Source organism: Dipodomys merriami, unplaced genomic scaffold (genome assembly GCF_024711535.1).
Source record: "Dipodomys merriami isolate MVZ:Mamm:240054 unplaced genomic scaffold, mDipMer1.0.p SCAF_2, whole genome shotgun sequence".
Lineage (NCBI taxonomy): Eukaryota > Metazoa > Chordata > Mammalia > Rodentia > Heteromyidae > Dipodomys > Dipodomys merriami.
Genome location: NW_027203381.1, coordinates 36,876,931 through 36,891,844, shown reverse-complemented (window position 1 = coordinate 36,891,844; position 14,914 = coordinate 36,876,931). Strand labels below are relative to the sequence as shown.

The 14,914-nt window shown below is 36.2% G+C and overlaps 1 protein-coding gene across 2 annotated transcripts in view; it reads left to right on the top strand.

Annotated features, from left to right (window-relative positions):
* Taf4b (TATA-box binding protein associated factor 4b) overlaps positions 1-14,914 on the top strand; it is a 96,517-nt gene that overhangs the window by 6,376 nt on the left and 75,227 nt on the right. For both annotated transcript variants that reach the window (XM_070028654.1, XM_070028653.1), the window contains exons 2-6: positions 2,207-2,352; positions 3,570-3,677; positions 7,261-7,422; positions 7,522-7,644; positions 12,753-12,842. In XM_070028654.1, coding sequence (XP_069884755.1) covers positions 2,207-2,352; positions 3,570-3,677; positions 7,261-7,422; positions 7,522-7,644; positions 12,753-12,842 — 629 coding nt within the window. The remainder of the gene's footprint in view (positions 1-2,206; positions 2,353-3,569; positions 3,678-7,260; positions 7,423-7,521; positions 7,645-12,752; positions 12,843-14,914) is intronic.

Below are 14,914 nucleotides of genomic sequence, written 5' to 3'. Positions count from 1 at the left end.
GACTTATGGTTTAGCTTGTCTCTGGATAGCTTGTCTCTTGATAGCTCAATTATAAGTCAGGCTCAGAAACAAAGGGCATATGTTTGCAGATGTGTTAGATTGGGCCATATATGTGAAATACAACCTGACTAAAGTATGGTATATCCAAGAGTGGATTCCAGTGGTGCAATAATGAATTGACAGTTTAACAAAACAAAGAGTAGGAAGTAGAAATAGGTTTTGTCTGAGGGGGGTTAGACTTAAGAGTTGGGCAAACAAATGGATAAAAGGATAGTGGGTGAACATAGTCATAATATTCAAATGTGAAAATCAGGTAACTTGAGGGGATGGGTAGGATTTGAATAGATTGGGGGTAAAATGAAGGAAAGGGTGACAGTGAACAAGATATGTTGTACTCATAAATTGACAGGTTGAATTGAAACACTTTTGAACAATTGTTTTTTTTTTTTTTTTTTTTTTTTTGGGTCCAGTTGTGGAGCCTGAACTCTGGGCTTGGCGCTGTCCCTCAGCTCTTCAGCTCAAGGCTAGCGCTCTACCACTTGAGCCACAGCGCCACTTTCGGCTTTTTTCTTTTTGCTTATGTAGTGCTGAGGAATCGAACCCAGGGCCTCAGGCATGCAAGGCAAGCGCTCTACCACTGAGCCACCTTTCCAGCCCCCTAACAATTGTTGAAGATAATAAAAATAGCTCAATTGTATTTGAGAATGTTTTTAACTTTGAGCTTTGTCATAATCAAATATATTATGAAGAAGTTCAAACCTAAGGATGTTTCCTTTATTGAGGATATTTATCATTTCCTTTAGTGCCTATATTTGGAGCAGCATCAGAACTGTGGCATACTTTTACAAAAAAATAAAATATTTTTAGTTGTAGGGTATTAGATGGGCCTAGGTGGTACTCTAATCTTCCCTGCTTGCCTCTTAACATGGAATTCTGAAAAAGAGTTGAAGTGTGGTACCCAAGTATGCTTATTATATACCATCTTTGAAGTAGAGCTTTTATTAATTAATTAAAAATGAGTGAGGGTTAATGAAAAAAGTGAGCTTCAGAAATTTAGGATGTATTTTTCTTCTTCACTGGGAGGGTGGGACTTGGGTTTAGGGAGGGTGAGAAATTTTAGAGTTTGTTCTTTCCAGGGAAGACACCTTGGCCTTTGACTGGAAACTACTTGTGAGAGAGCCTTGTGTTTTTGGCTACACTACTTGGGGTGGAGTTTCATGCTTAATTGAAAAGGGGAGGACAATAGTTTAAATGTCATAGATTCTTGCTGATCTTTCTGAGTTTGGAAAGATCTTCTTAAATAATTGTGTAGTCATACTCTCTTTGCTTTATGAAAATTTCCAAAGGCTTCAATGGTCTGTACAGCTACAGTATCTTTACTAGTTATACTTGTTTTTACAAGTCGTATTTACTAGTTATACTTGTTTCTTAGGGAATAGGAGCTCATTATGCTGCCATTCTATAACAAGAATTCCAGCTACAAGTATTATCTTGACAAAAACAAGAAATTGCTTAGGTTATAAATACTAGGTTATAGAGGATATAAAAGGAAATCAGTTTGGTATAGTCATGTAGAGTTGATCTCGTAGTTATACCAGTCACACTATCACCAAATGTGTATCACCTGCTGATGCACATCTTTCTTACCATTTAGTATTGCTATTGAGCTTACTAATTTTGGACTGGTTAGCTATATAGAAAGTAATACTGTGGTCTTAATATTGTGGTCTTAATATAGCTTTCCCTGTTATTTGCATCCATGCTTATGCTGCATTTTGGATATTTGCCCTTTGAAAGGAAATTTTTATTCTGTTTGAGTCTTATATTTTATTTGATGATATCTTTTTCCAATATATTTTTAATGTAGTTGAACATAAGATTCTCATTTTATTTTATTTTGAGACATTTTATTCATAGCCTGGGCTGACAACAAACTCAAAGTTCTCCTGCTTTAGCCTTTTAAGTGCTGGGATTAGAGATGCTACCACTATATAAGCTGTTTTTTTAATACTTTAAAATAGATTTATGAAAACATTTTATCATTTAAAATCATTTTATAGTATCATTTTATGATTAATGGAAATGGAATTCATTATGTACTAAGTACTCATTTTCTGTTGCTAGTACTGTATGAGAAAAGAAAGTGTGGTGGTTATGTTTTATTTATAAACTTGGAAGTCACATTTGTTTTTTTCTTTAACTACAGGTACAGTTTTGATCAAAAGTAACAATGGTCAGTTAATGTTGGTATCACCTCAGCAAGCTGTAACAAGAGCTGAAACCACAAACAACATAACTTCAAGGCCAACAGCACCAGTAAATACTCAAACAGTCAAAATCTGTACAATGCCGGTAAAATACTTTAATCTTAGTTATCCAGCTGTTGTGTCAATGTATATATGTAAGTTAGTTAAAAAATTCAAGATTGATTGTACTCAACTTTGTAAATTAAGTGCCTTTCTTTGAAATTGGCATTGATAAAGGCTAAAATAATGAAAGTTGAATATACATGCTCAACCACTGCATGGTCTTCAAAGTAAATGTTCAAAAGGACATTTTGCTTCATTTTCAATTCGTGGTAAATAGTTCAGTTCCTTTTTGTCTATTATATGTTATATATAATGTATAAATTATAAAAATTATCTTTTAAGAAATGCAGAAATCTGGTTGTAATACTTTATTTGCCATGTGACTTTTTACTTGCCTACAAGCCCAAGGCTCTGAGTTCAATTCTTAGAATGGCCAAAAGCAAAACAAAATACTCTATAATTTTATATAACATACACAGCAATCTTTTTTAGTAACAGATGCTAATCTTATGTGACAGAATTAAGTAGTATATTTAAACAGAAAATGCTAAATGTAGTTTAACATGTTCCTGACTCAGGAAGATGTAGGAATGTTAATCTTTGCTGGTTTTTTTTTTATGCTTTCTTTTTGTTCTAGGCACTTAATTGGATATTTTCTGTTGTCTAGTTGTACAGGTTAAGAATAAGCCTTTTTTAAAAAAAGGAATACCTTGAGCAAATGAAAAAAAAATGTGTTTTTTTTCTTTGTATATGTGTATGTGCAGATACTAGGACTTGAACTCAGGGCCAGAAAGCTGTCCCTTAGATTTTTTCCTAAGTCTAGTGCTCTAGCATTTGAGTCACAGCTCACTTCTGGCATTTTGGTGGTTAATTAGAAATTATAGCCATATGGACTTCTTTGCCTGGGCTGGTTCTGAATGTAATTCTCTTAGCCTCCTGTGTAACTAGAATTACAGGCATAAACTACGGGTATCTGGCTAGATTAAGGATAATTTTGTTTATAAGTAAGTGTTAAATGTAATAATCTCTGGGTCTTTTGTCTTTTTTTTTTTATTTACAAACCAAAGTCAAGATTAAGTCATACTCTCTAATTATTTAGTTGGAAATTTTTTGGATAAACAAAATAGGTTTCAGTGAATTACTTCCTATGAAATGGGAAGTGAGTATCAACTAACCAACTGACTAGTTAAGCTTTTAGTATAGAATATGTATTAAAAGCTTTGACTAATAGCAACAAATTTTCTCTTCATTCCTCCCAAGAATTCTAGTTCACAATTAATCAAGAATGTGGCAGTGGCACCTATCAAAAAAGTGGCACAGATAGGAACTACTGTGACAACTACTGTTCTGAACTCTTCCTCAGTACAAGTAAGTTATGGCTTCTATGTGGCTATGTATATACCAGTTGTTCTCTCATCTTTATTTTTTTAGCTATTTCCTACCAGATACATAAGTTGCTCATTATGTGATGTTGAAGAGAACAGTTGAGTGAACCGTGGTGATACTTACCAAGTTGTGAACTGTTACTGGAACAAGACTTGGACTTGATGTTTTTGCTTCAATAGGTGTAGGAAGCAATTTGTAGCTCATCATGCTCTGGGGTGTTCTTAGTGTAGTCTAGAACAATAGAACTTACCAAAAGAATGAAGTTAATAATATTCTTTGTTCACTATGAGGCATACAGCATCTCAGTTGGAAATAAGGACTAAGAATTTGGAAATGAGAATAAGATAGGCCCCCTTGTTTGACCTGGAAAAGTCTTTTAAGAAATTTGCAAGTTTTTATTATCAATATAGTATCAATTAGTATTACCAGTAAGTATCAATATTGGTTTAAAATGGCTTGAAACATGGCCTACTCTATTAAATATAACATAAGAACTAGTTTGAAATCTTTGTGTTCACTGTTACATTTAATAATGAAGATTTAGGTAGACCCACTGTAGATTTGAATGTAAATGTACAAATGATTTCATTTAGAATTGGTATTTCTAACTGAATATGAACAAATCTAAAGTAATTTTAGACAGGTGCAGAAAATTAATCTCCTTGAAACATAGTTTGATCTACAAAGTATTACAACTGATTTTTAGATTCATTACATATAACATCCCTTTTCTTCTTCATTACACATGCTTAATCAGTGCACTGCATTGTGTTGGTAAGACCATTGACAAGTCTAGAATATTGAGTTTAAGAGTTACGATTGCATTTAAGAGGGTCCATCTAATTCGGCAGTGGGAACACTATTATTCTATATCTCTCCATTGTTCTTTACAAAGTGAATTTGGCATTGAAGGCACATACCTCTGGTAAGGTATAGATAGTAGCTATATTAGAAAGCATTATAAAGGCTAGATTTATATTATAATGTTAGAGCTTTCTACTACTTATAATGCCCGAGAGAAATAAATTTAAAAAGAAGAAAGATTTATTTTGGCTAAGGTTTTGTAGGTTTCATACCATGACATATTGATTGGCACAGTACATTATAGGGAAGTATGTGATGGAGGGCAATTTGCTGCATACCAGAAAGCCATTGAGGATAAAGGAAGTGCTTTAATCCTAGTATGTTCTTCAAAGGCATGCTCCCAGTGATGGGAAGTTTTCTACCAGTCTCCACCTCTTTAAGGTTCCATCACCTCCCAATGATGTTATGGGCCGGGGACCAATTAGCACAAGGACGTTTTTTTTTTTTTGTGGTCGTGGGGCTTGAACTCTGGGCCTGGGTGCTGTCCTCAGCTCTTCAGCTCAAGGCTAGCACTCTACCACTTGAGCCACAGCACCACTTCTGGCCTTTTCTGCTTATGATGTGGATGATGTGGTGTTGAGGAATTGAACTCAGGGCCTCATGCAAGGCAAGCACTCTACCACTGAGCCACCTTCCTAGCCTGCACAAGGACATTTTTTTTTTGGTCTGGTCGTGGGTCCTGAACTCTGGGCCTGGTCACTGTCCCTTAGCTCTTCAGCTCAAGGCTAGCGCTCTACCACTTGAGCCACAGCGCCACTTCCGGCTTTTTTCTTTTTGCTTATGTGGTGCTGAGGAATGGAACCCAGGGCCTCAGGCATGTAAGGCAAGCGCTCTACCACTGAGCCACTTTCCCAGCCACAAGGACATTTTTTGTGCTGCTACTTGAACTTGAACTCAAGATCTTATGCTTTTTTACTCAAGACCAGTGCACTAGTGCTTGTGTCATATCTCCTTTCCCTAGCACATGGACTTTTGAAGCACATGGACACATTAAGACCCAAATTACGGTATGGAGAAATGATAAATATATTATCATGTAAAATAATGTCATAAATACTTAATCCTGCTCATGAAAAATAGGACACTTTCCATAATTGCATTTGATTGGGCTTTACTTTGTGTCATAAGATCAGGGGATGGTATACCCCTGAGGTGCCCCTGCCATCAGGCATTGAAGGCCTTCACAATCATAGCTCAGTTCTAGTTTACATTGACATAAATACAGTGTTATACAGAATTTATGTCTGATTATATCTTAGGAGGCTGAGCTCTGAGGATCATGTTTTGAGGCCAGCCTGGGAAGGAAAGTCTGTGAGACTCTTTATCTCCCATTAATGACAGAAAAAGCTGGGAGTGGCACTGTGGCTTAAATGGTAGAGTGCTAGCCTTGAGCAAAAGTCACCCAAGGACAGTGCCCAGGCCCAGAGTTCAAGCCCCAGGACTGGCAAAAAAAAAAAAAAAAAAAAAAAGCCTCTGGAGTAAAATCTTACTGTATACAAACCTCAAAGTTTGCTAGAAAATATCTTAAGAGGCACCAAAAACTGCACAGTAGTTATCTCTGGAGAACATGTCTAAGGATAGTAGTAGAAATGGAACTTCATTTTCTTTTTTTATTTTATTGTAAGGGTGATAAACAGTGGGGTAAGGGTGATATACAGAGGGGATATACAGAGGGGTATAGTTACATAAGGTAATGAGTACATTTCTTGTTGAATATTGTTACTCCCTCCCTCATTTTCTCCTACATTCCCACCCTAATCCCTGCCCCCCCCTTCTCCAAGTTGTAAAGTTCATTTCCAACAGTGTCTTGTGATTATTGTGACTTGGTTTTCAATGTTGTCTTTGAGACTTTCTCTGTGTTTAATAAAAATGTGCTAATTCTTTCTCATTTTTTACTCTTAACATTTTGTTTAATATATATGTATATATTCTAAAGTGAAATTTTGGTGACTTACTTTGTTACAGAAAGAAATTGTTTTGATAACTGCCTGACCTTTCTATGTTCACGTAGAATGACAGCATTTAAATTAAAATGAAATGCTAATGTTTAGTTTTCTATGTGAATTGTGACTAGTATTCTTTTCTCTTTTATAACCTCAAACTTTTCTTAAGTCTTGTAACTTTAATATTTTATTTTTGGGATAAGAGTTTGGTAATTTGCAGTACTAATCTTTTTGTTCTGCAGGTGGTGCTAGAATCACATCTCATTTTGATAATAGGTGAATAAACTAGATGAAATTCTTTTCAGTGTGAATATAACATAACTCCTTTTTGTAATATTCTTTATGCTTACTCTAAGAGTCTACAGAAAATCAGTCTATCTGAATATAAGTTAATCGGTTGATCACTTTGCTTTCTATTTAAAGTAGGACATAGCAGTGTAGTCCATTCTTTAGAGACTGCTAATAATACTCTTGAAGACTTGCACATGTGACACTGTTTTTCTAACACAACCCTAGGATAGTAAGTCCCACTGCTGTCCTCGATTTTTGCAAGCAATATTAAGAGGATTAGGAAAATTAAGTAAATTGTTTGTAATCAATATTGCAGAAGTTGTCAGTGAAAAGTAGGTAAGTGTGAATGATCTCCTAGAGTTGAGGGTTCTGTATGACATTGCTGTAGACTATCATAGCAAAGAGGTAAGATGCCCATTAATGTACCATAGGAATACATATTTAAATATGTACTAACTTTATTTTAGTCTGTCGCTGTGCCTACCAATGTTGTCACAGTTAATCCTGCAAATCTGGTAAATGCTATAACCACCCTGAAGCCATCAAGTTTGGGAGTATCATCTACCCCTTCAAATGAGCCCAGTCTCAAAGCAGAGAACTCAACAACTACTCAGATTACTCTTTCTCCAGTAAGCATTTAACTTTTACCTTATATAAATATAGTCCCTTGCTAGTGTTCTTGAATCCTTCTTGCTATTTAACATTTGTGATTATATTTCTATGTTTAGGCAATGATAGAAAATGTGAAGAAATGTAAAAACTTCCTTGCAATGTTAATAAAACTAGCATGTAGTGGATCTCACTCTCCAGATATGGGGCAGAATGTGAAGAAGCTAGTGGAAGAACTTTTGGTAAGTTACTACTATAAAAGTTACTACTATAAAAGCTTTGTGAGAATCCATATTGCTCATTGGTCACTTGGAAGATACTGCCTTATTGAATTATTCAGATTTTCCAAATGCTTTCACATATTCTCCTTGAAAAAAAATCACATTCACAAATTTCACTATGTATTATACAGAAAATTCTGTAAGTCTGAGAAACCATCAGATTCAGAGAAGTAGTTCTAAAATTTTCCAAAATTGCTATCACTTGTTTTCCCTACAAACATTTGAGAAAGTATGTACCACATCTCTGAGTCTGAATGACCACAGTTGCTTTGTTATTCTTTCCAATAAAAATTAAAAGCAGCAGCTAATTTACCTAGCAACTCAGTCAAAAAGCATTTTTCCTTGAACATCTGTTTTTTGGTTTGAAATGGAAATGCTTTATGTGTGGTACCCATTTTGTTACATATAGTATTAGATGTGTACCAAAGGTACACATTAGTGATATTAGCACTATTTTCTTTTTAAAAAATTTTTTATTATGAAAATACCATACAGAGGAGTTACAATTACATGGGCAAGATAATGAGTACATTTCTTATCAAGCATTGTTGCTTCCTCCTTTGTTTCCCCTTCCTATCCCTTCCCATATCCTGCCCCTCCCATTTCTCTCCCTTCTCCCCCCAATATTCCCTGCCCCCCAGTCAAAGTTGTAAAGTTAATTTTTCAACATAACGACTTGTACATCTCATTGTTGCAGTGGGTCCACCTGTATCCCTATTTAAACGATTTGTTTTTGCCCTTCCCCTCCACAAATTATACCAACATCAAATACAATGAAAGCAGGGGTTATATCGTGGGGAGGGGAATGAGCACTATTTCCTTTTTAACTATAAGTGCATAGCAGTGTGAAGCACAGTAATGACTGTTTCTCTTTGCTTTTGTCTTCTTACTAGTTGTTTTATTTGCTGTTGCTTTTATATCATAACTACAAACTTCAGCACAGTAAAAAAGTCTTTCCTTTACCTTCCAAACCTCTTAGTGTGAAAATAATTTAGACGCCACAGACTCCTTAAATGCCTATAGTATAAAATAGTAGAGTCAAGCATCTTCAGTTTTTTGAAACTGATATTATGAATTTGAAATAGTATTCTAAAAATACAACTTAAAGTCAGTCATTAAATAAATTTTAAGAAAAGTTTTCAAAGCAAACAACTTTTAATTCTCTACCCTAAGAAATTTATGACTCTTGCTGGGCGCTGGTAGCTCACGCCTGTAATCCTAGCTACTCAGGAGGCTGAGATCTGAGGATCATGGTTCAAAGCCAGCCCAGGCAGGAAAGTCTGTGAGACTCTTATCTCCAATAAATCACTAGAAAACTAGACATGGCATTGTAACTCAAGCGGTAGAGTGCTTGCCTTGAGCTGAAGAGCTGAGGGACAGCGCCCAGGCCCAGAGTTCAAGCCCCACAACTGCCAAAAAAAAGAAAAAGAAAAGTAATTTGTGATTCTTGTGGATATATTGGTAATTGTTTTAAACCGACTATAAAAATGTAGTATTACTTTTGGGCACTGGTGGCTTATGCCTATAATCCTAGCTACTCAGGTGGTTGAGATCTGAGGATCATGTTTTGAAGCCATCCTGGTAGGAAAGTCTGTGAGACTCTTATCTCCAATTAATCACAGAAAAAGCTGGAAGTGGCACTGTGGCTTAAGTGGTAGAGTGCTAGCCTTGAGGAAAAGTAACCCAAAGACAGTGCCCAGGCCTAGAGTTCAAGTCGCAATACTGGCAAAAAAAAAAAAAAAAAAAAAAGAATGTAGCATTATTTAGCTAGTCAGCTTTTCTCTCAATTTGCTTACTGAGATACCTTTCTTTTTTTAACCTTTTTTTATTGTAAAAATATTATATAGAGGGGTTACAGTTACATACATGAGCAAGGTAATGAGTACATTTCCTATCAAGCATTGTTACCTCCTCCTTTCCCCCTACCATCCCTTCCCTCCCCCCTCCACAATTACCCCTACCCCTTAATTGTTTTTTTTTAATCATCTCTCATTTTAGTATTTCTTCTTTTTTTTTCTTTTTTTTCATTATTGTGAAAATACTGTACAGAGGGGTTACAATTACATGGACAAGATAATGAGTACATTGCTTATCAAGCATTGTAGCCTCCTTCTTTGTTGCCCCTTCCCATCCCTTCGTATACTCTCCCCTACTCCCACCCAGTCCTCTCCCCACCCCCACACTAAAGTTGTAAAGTTCCTTTTCAACATAATGACTAGTACATCTCATTGTTGCAATGGGTCCACCTGTATCCCTATTTAAACGATTTATTTTTTCCCTTCCCCTCCTCAAATTATACTGACATCAAATACAGTAAAAGCAGGGGTTATACGGTAGGGGGAGGGACATACAAATCAACAAAAAAATCATCTTATAAATGTCTTAGAAACAATCGCATGAAAAAAAAACAAAAAAAATTTTGAATACTTATCTTGGGGTTCATTCCCCTAACATCAATTTATCTGACCTTTTCTGCTTGACTCAGACATATACTAGTTATTGCAAATAAGGGAAACCATGGGACCTATGTTTCTTTGGGCCTGGCTTACTTAATATAATTTTTTCCAAGTCTTTCCATTTCCTAACAAATGGGGCAATGACATTCTTTCTGATGGAGTCATAGAATTCCATTGTATATATAAATCTCACATTTTCTTGATCCATTTATCTGAGGGGCATCTGGATTGGTTCCACATCTTAGCTATGGTAAATAATGCTGCAATAAACATAATCGTGCTGGTAGCTTTAGTATGATCTTGTTTGTGATCATTTGGGTAAATGCCCAAAAGTGGGATTGTTGGGTCATAGGGGAGCTCTATGTGGAGTCTTTTTTTTTTTTTTTTTTTTTTTTTGGGTCCGGTCATGGGTCCTGAACTCTGGGCCTGGGCACTGTCCCTCAGCTCTTCAGCTCAAGGCTAGCGCTCTACCACTTGAGCCACAGTGCCACTTCTGGCTTTTTTCTTTTTGCTTATGTGGTGCTGAGGAATCGAACCCAGGGCCTCATGCATGAAAGGCAAGCGCTCTACCACTGAGCCACCTTCCCAGCCCCTATGTGGAGTCTTTTGAGGAACCTCCATACTACTTTCAAAAGTGGTTGAACAAGTTTACACTCCCACCAACAATGCAGTAAGGTTCTCTTCTGTCCACATCCCCTCCAGCATTTGTTGTTATAGCCATCTAATCTTCAATAAGGGAGCTAAAAAAGTAGAATGGAAGAAAGACAGCCTCTTCAGTAAATGGTGCTGGCCAAATTGGTTAACTACTTGTAGAAAACTAAAGCTAGATCCTTATATATCACCCTGCACCAGAATCAACTCCAAATGGATCAAAGACCTCGGAGTCAAAGCAGACACCCTGAAAACATTACAGGATGGAATAGGAGAAACCCTAGGACTCCTTGGCACAGGCCAAAATTTTCTTAATAGAGACCCAGAAACACAAGAAATCAAAGTAAGGTTGGACAAATGGGATTGCATGAAATTGCAGAGCTTCTGCATGGCAAAGGACATAGCTAGCAAGATCAATCGAAAGCCCACAGATTGGGAGAAGATCTTCACTAGCCATACAACAGACAAGGTCTCATATCTAAAATATACCTGGAACTCAAAAAATTAAATCCCCCAACCACAAATCTTCAAAGAAACAACTGCCCAATAAATAAGTGGGCTAAAGACTTAAAGAGAAACTTCTCTGAAGAGGAAAGAAGGATGGCCAATAGACACATGAAGAAATGCTCAACCTCTCTAGCCATAAAAGAAATGCAAATCAAAACAACATTGAGATACCACCTCACCCCAGTTAGAATGGCTATAATCAAGAACTCTAATAACAAGCCATTGATTTTTGAGGGTTAATTTTATATCCTGCTGCTTTGCCAAAGTTTCAAATCAGCTTGAGTAATTTGGGAGTGGAGTCCATGGGATTTATACAAGATCATATCATCTGCAGAGAGGGAGAGTTTTACTTCAGCTTTCCTTATTTGGATCCCCTTTATGTTTTCAACTTATTGCTATAGCTAGGCATTCTGATACTAAATTGAAGAGAAGTGGAGAGAGTGAACATCCTTGTGTCGTTCCTGAGTTTACAGGAAATGGCTTTAGTTTTTTGCCATTAAGTATAATGCTGGCTGTATGGTTGTCATACTCAGCCTTTATTGTATTGAGGAATGTTCCATGGATTCCTAGTTTTTTCAGAGCCTTCATCATAAAGGGGTGTTGGATCTTGTAAAATGCTTTTTCTGCATCTATTGAGATAACCATGTGGTTCTTATCCTTGCTCTTGTTAATGTGATGAATTATATTAATTGATTTGTGTATATTGAACCAGCTTTGCATCCCTGTAATGAATCCTGTTTGATTGTGGTGTATGATTTATTTATGAATTGTTGAAGATGGGTGGCCAAAATTTTGTTGAGAAGTTTTGCATCGATGTTTATCTTTGAGTCCCTGCCTGGTTTTGGGATGAAGGTTACGATGGCTTTGTAGAAAGCTTTGTAGTGAACTTTCTTTTTCAATTCTATTGAAGAGTTGGAGGAGTATTGGTGTGAGTTCTGCTTTGAAGGCCTTGTAGAATTCTGCTGTAAATCCATCTGGTCCTGGGCTTTTCTTAGATGGGAGGTCCTGTATTGCTGTCTATTTCGATGTTTGATATGGGTCTGTTAAGTTGGTTTAACTCATTGAGATCCCTTTCTTATCTCATTCCTTGAAATAATTAAACCTTTATTGTATGTTCTGTAACTAAACATCCCCATTATTTGTACTTATTTCTCTGGTGGCATGAAAATGCCTCCTTATGACAAATCTGACAGACTCTTGTCTTTATTATTAACTTGCAAAAAGTTGGAAGTAGAAGTGTGGCTCAAGTGGTAGAGTTGCAGCCTTGGACAAAAACCTGGGCAAGAGAGGGAGGCCCTGTGATCAAACCCCATACCAACCAAAAAGAAAAAAATAAAGAAACAGAAATAGGGTCTTGCTGTGCTGTTCAGACTGGCCCCAAACTCCTTGGCTTTGCCTTGTTTAAAATATTTGTAGACATAAATGTGCTTTTTTTTTTTCTCTCCCATTTCTTAGGATGCAAAAATTGAAGCCGAAGAATTTACTAGGAAACTATATGTTGAACTCAAGTCTTCACCTCAGCCTCACCTTGTTCCTTTTCTTAAGGTACTTACATATATTTTTGAAGAAATTGTTTGGTTAGGTTTCTTTAAAATTATTTAAGACCTGAATATATTAGTGTGACAGTCATTCAGTGTGTAGATATTAATAATATGATAGAACTTTAGTATTTTTGAAATTGTAAAGCATTCATAGTATTGTTTTTATTAGAACATTTTGAGAAAACTGGAATAACATCTCCATGAGAATAACTTGGTGTCATTGGTTATACCTATAGAGGGATATATTCAAAGATGCTTTGTGTGTGTGTGTGTGTGTGTGTGTGTGTGAGAGTGTGTGTGTGTGTGTGTGTGTGTGTGTGTCTGTCTGTCTTTCTGTCTGTGTGTATCTGTCTTTCTGTGTGTGTGTGTGTGTCTGTCTGTCTTTCTGTCTGTCTGTGTGTATCTTTCTCTGTGTGTGTGTGTGTGTGTGTGTGTGTGTGTGTGTGTGTGTGTGTGTGTGTTTGAAGAGAATGTGAAAGAAAGGAGAGAATATAGGGATAGGGTCTTAAATATTGTCTTTCGACACATATTCTCTGAAGAGAACAGTAAAGTATATAGTGTTACATTCGATAGGATGGTTATACTTTTTTAAAATAAATGTATATTATTGGGCATTCTCTTCTCTGTTGTTTACTGGAGTAAATAGAATTTGCTGGAGAATAGTAACTGATAACAAAATCTTGTTTTGGCAAACTAAAAAAGTTCACTTAGATTCTTAAAAGTTAAAAAGAAATTAAAGTGTTCCTTATATGTTTTTTTTTTTTTTTCTATTGGGTCTGATTGTGGGCCCCTCATACTTTTTTTAGCCCACAAATACATGGAAGAGATTTGACCTTTGTATTTTCAGAGTCCATAGCTAGCATTGAGTAGATTTCTCTTAAAATGTGAAATAACTGGGCTGGGAAGGTGGCTCACTGGTAGAGCGCTTGCTTTGCATGCATGAGGCCCTGGGTTCGATTCCTCAGCACCACATAAGCAGAAAAAAAAGCCAGAGTGGCGCTGTGGCTCAAGTGGTAGAGTGCTAGCCTTGAGCTGAAGAGCTGAGGGACAGAGTTCAGGCCCCACGACCGGACCCAAAAAAAATGTGAAATAACTCATACCCTTTACCTGATGCTGTGTCCTTTATTGAGAAAGTTGAGGCATTTCTTGTAGAGTCTTTTCTGTTGCAAGATTCTTCATCTCTAGGTACTTATCAATGATAAAACTCTTGAATTTTTATTTTGTACTCATTGTATATACTATGAGGGATGAAGAAGAAAATTAGACTGTCTAGTATGTGAACACCTGTTTTAGTTAGCTTTCCATAACTATGACAAATACTTCAAGATGATAAACTTGTTTTCATTTTGTTTTTTTGAGACAGGTTTCCTGTTATCCAGGGTAGCCTTGAACTCCTGTTCCTGGCTCATCTTCTAGAATTCTGGGATTAAGCCTTATGTCATTCATACCCAGCTTTAGATAATAAACTATTAAAAAGAAAAGGCTTATTTGTCTAATTGTTTTGGAGGTTCTGATCCTTGATTGGTTTGCCTGTGTCAAAGCATTATGCTGTTCATGACACACCTGGGAATTAAAAGAGGAGAAAGAAGAGACCAGGATCTCATAATTCTTTTTAAGACCAGACCCAATGATCCAAAGAGCAGTCTTTACCTCTTAAAATTTCCAGTAGTATCACTAAGAACCAGTTGTCCAATTCATAAATCTTTGAAGGATACTGAAGATCCAAACAGAACAGACGTTTTGCTCTATCCATTCTTTGCCTTTAATTGTCCTATCACTCTTTGATAATAGGTATTAGTACTTTCCATTTGAATTGGCTGACTCTTGATCAAACTCAGGTATCTGAATCTCCTTCCTAGATAACCTTGCTTTAAAGTTACAAAATATTACTATAATGTATTTCTACTTTGTGTCTTGTTTTCTAAGGACCTGGTAATCAGAGTTTTCTTTTTTCCTTGAGTCAAAAAAAATTCCTCATTCCTGAAAGTTTACAAAATAGGTATTGATGTTACATGGGGATTTGGGATTCTGCATTTTAACTTTAGCCAAGTAATCAAGACAATCACATTGTCTATT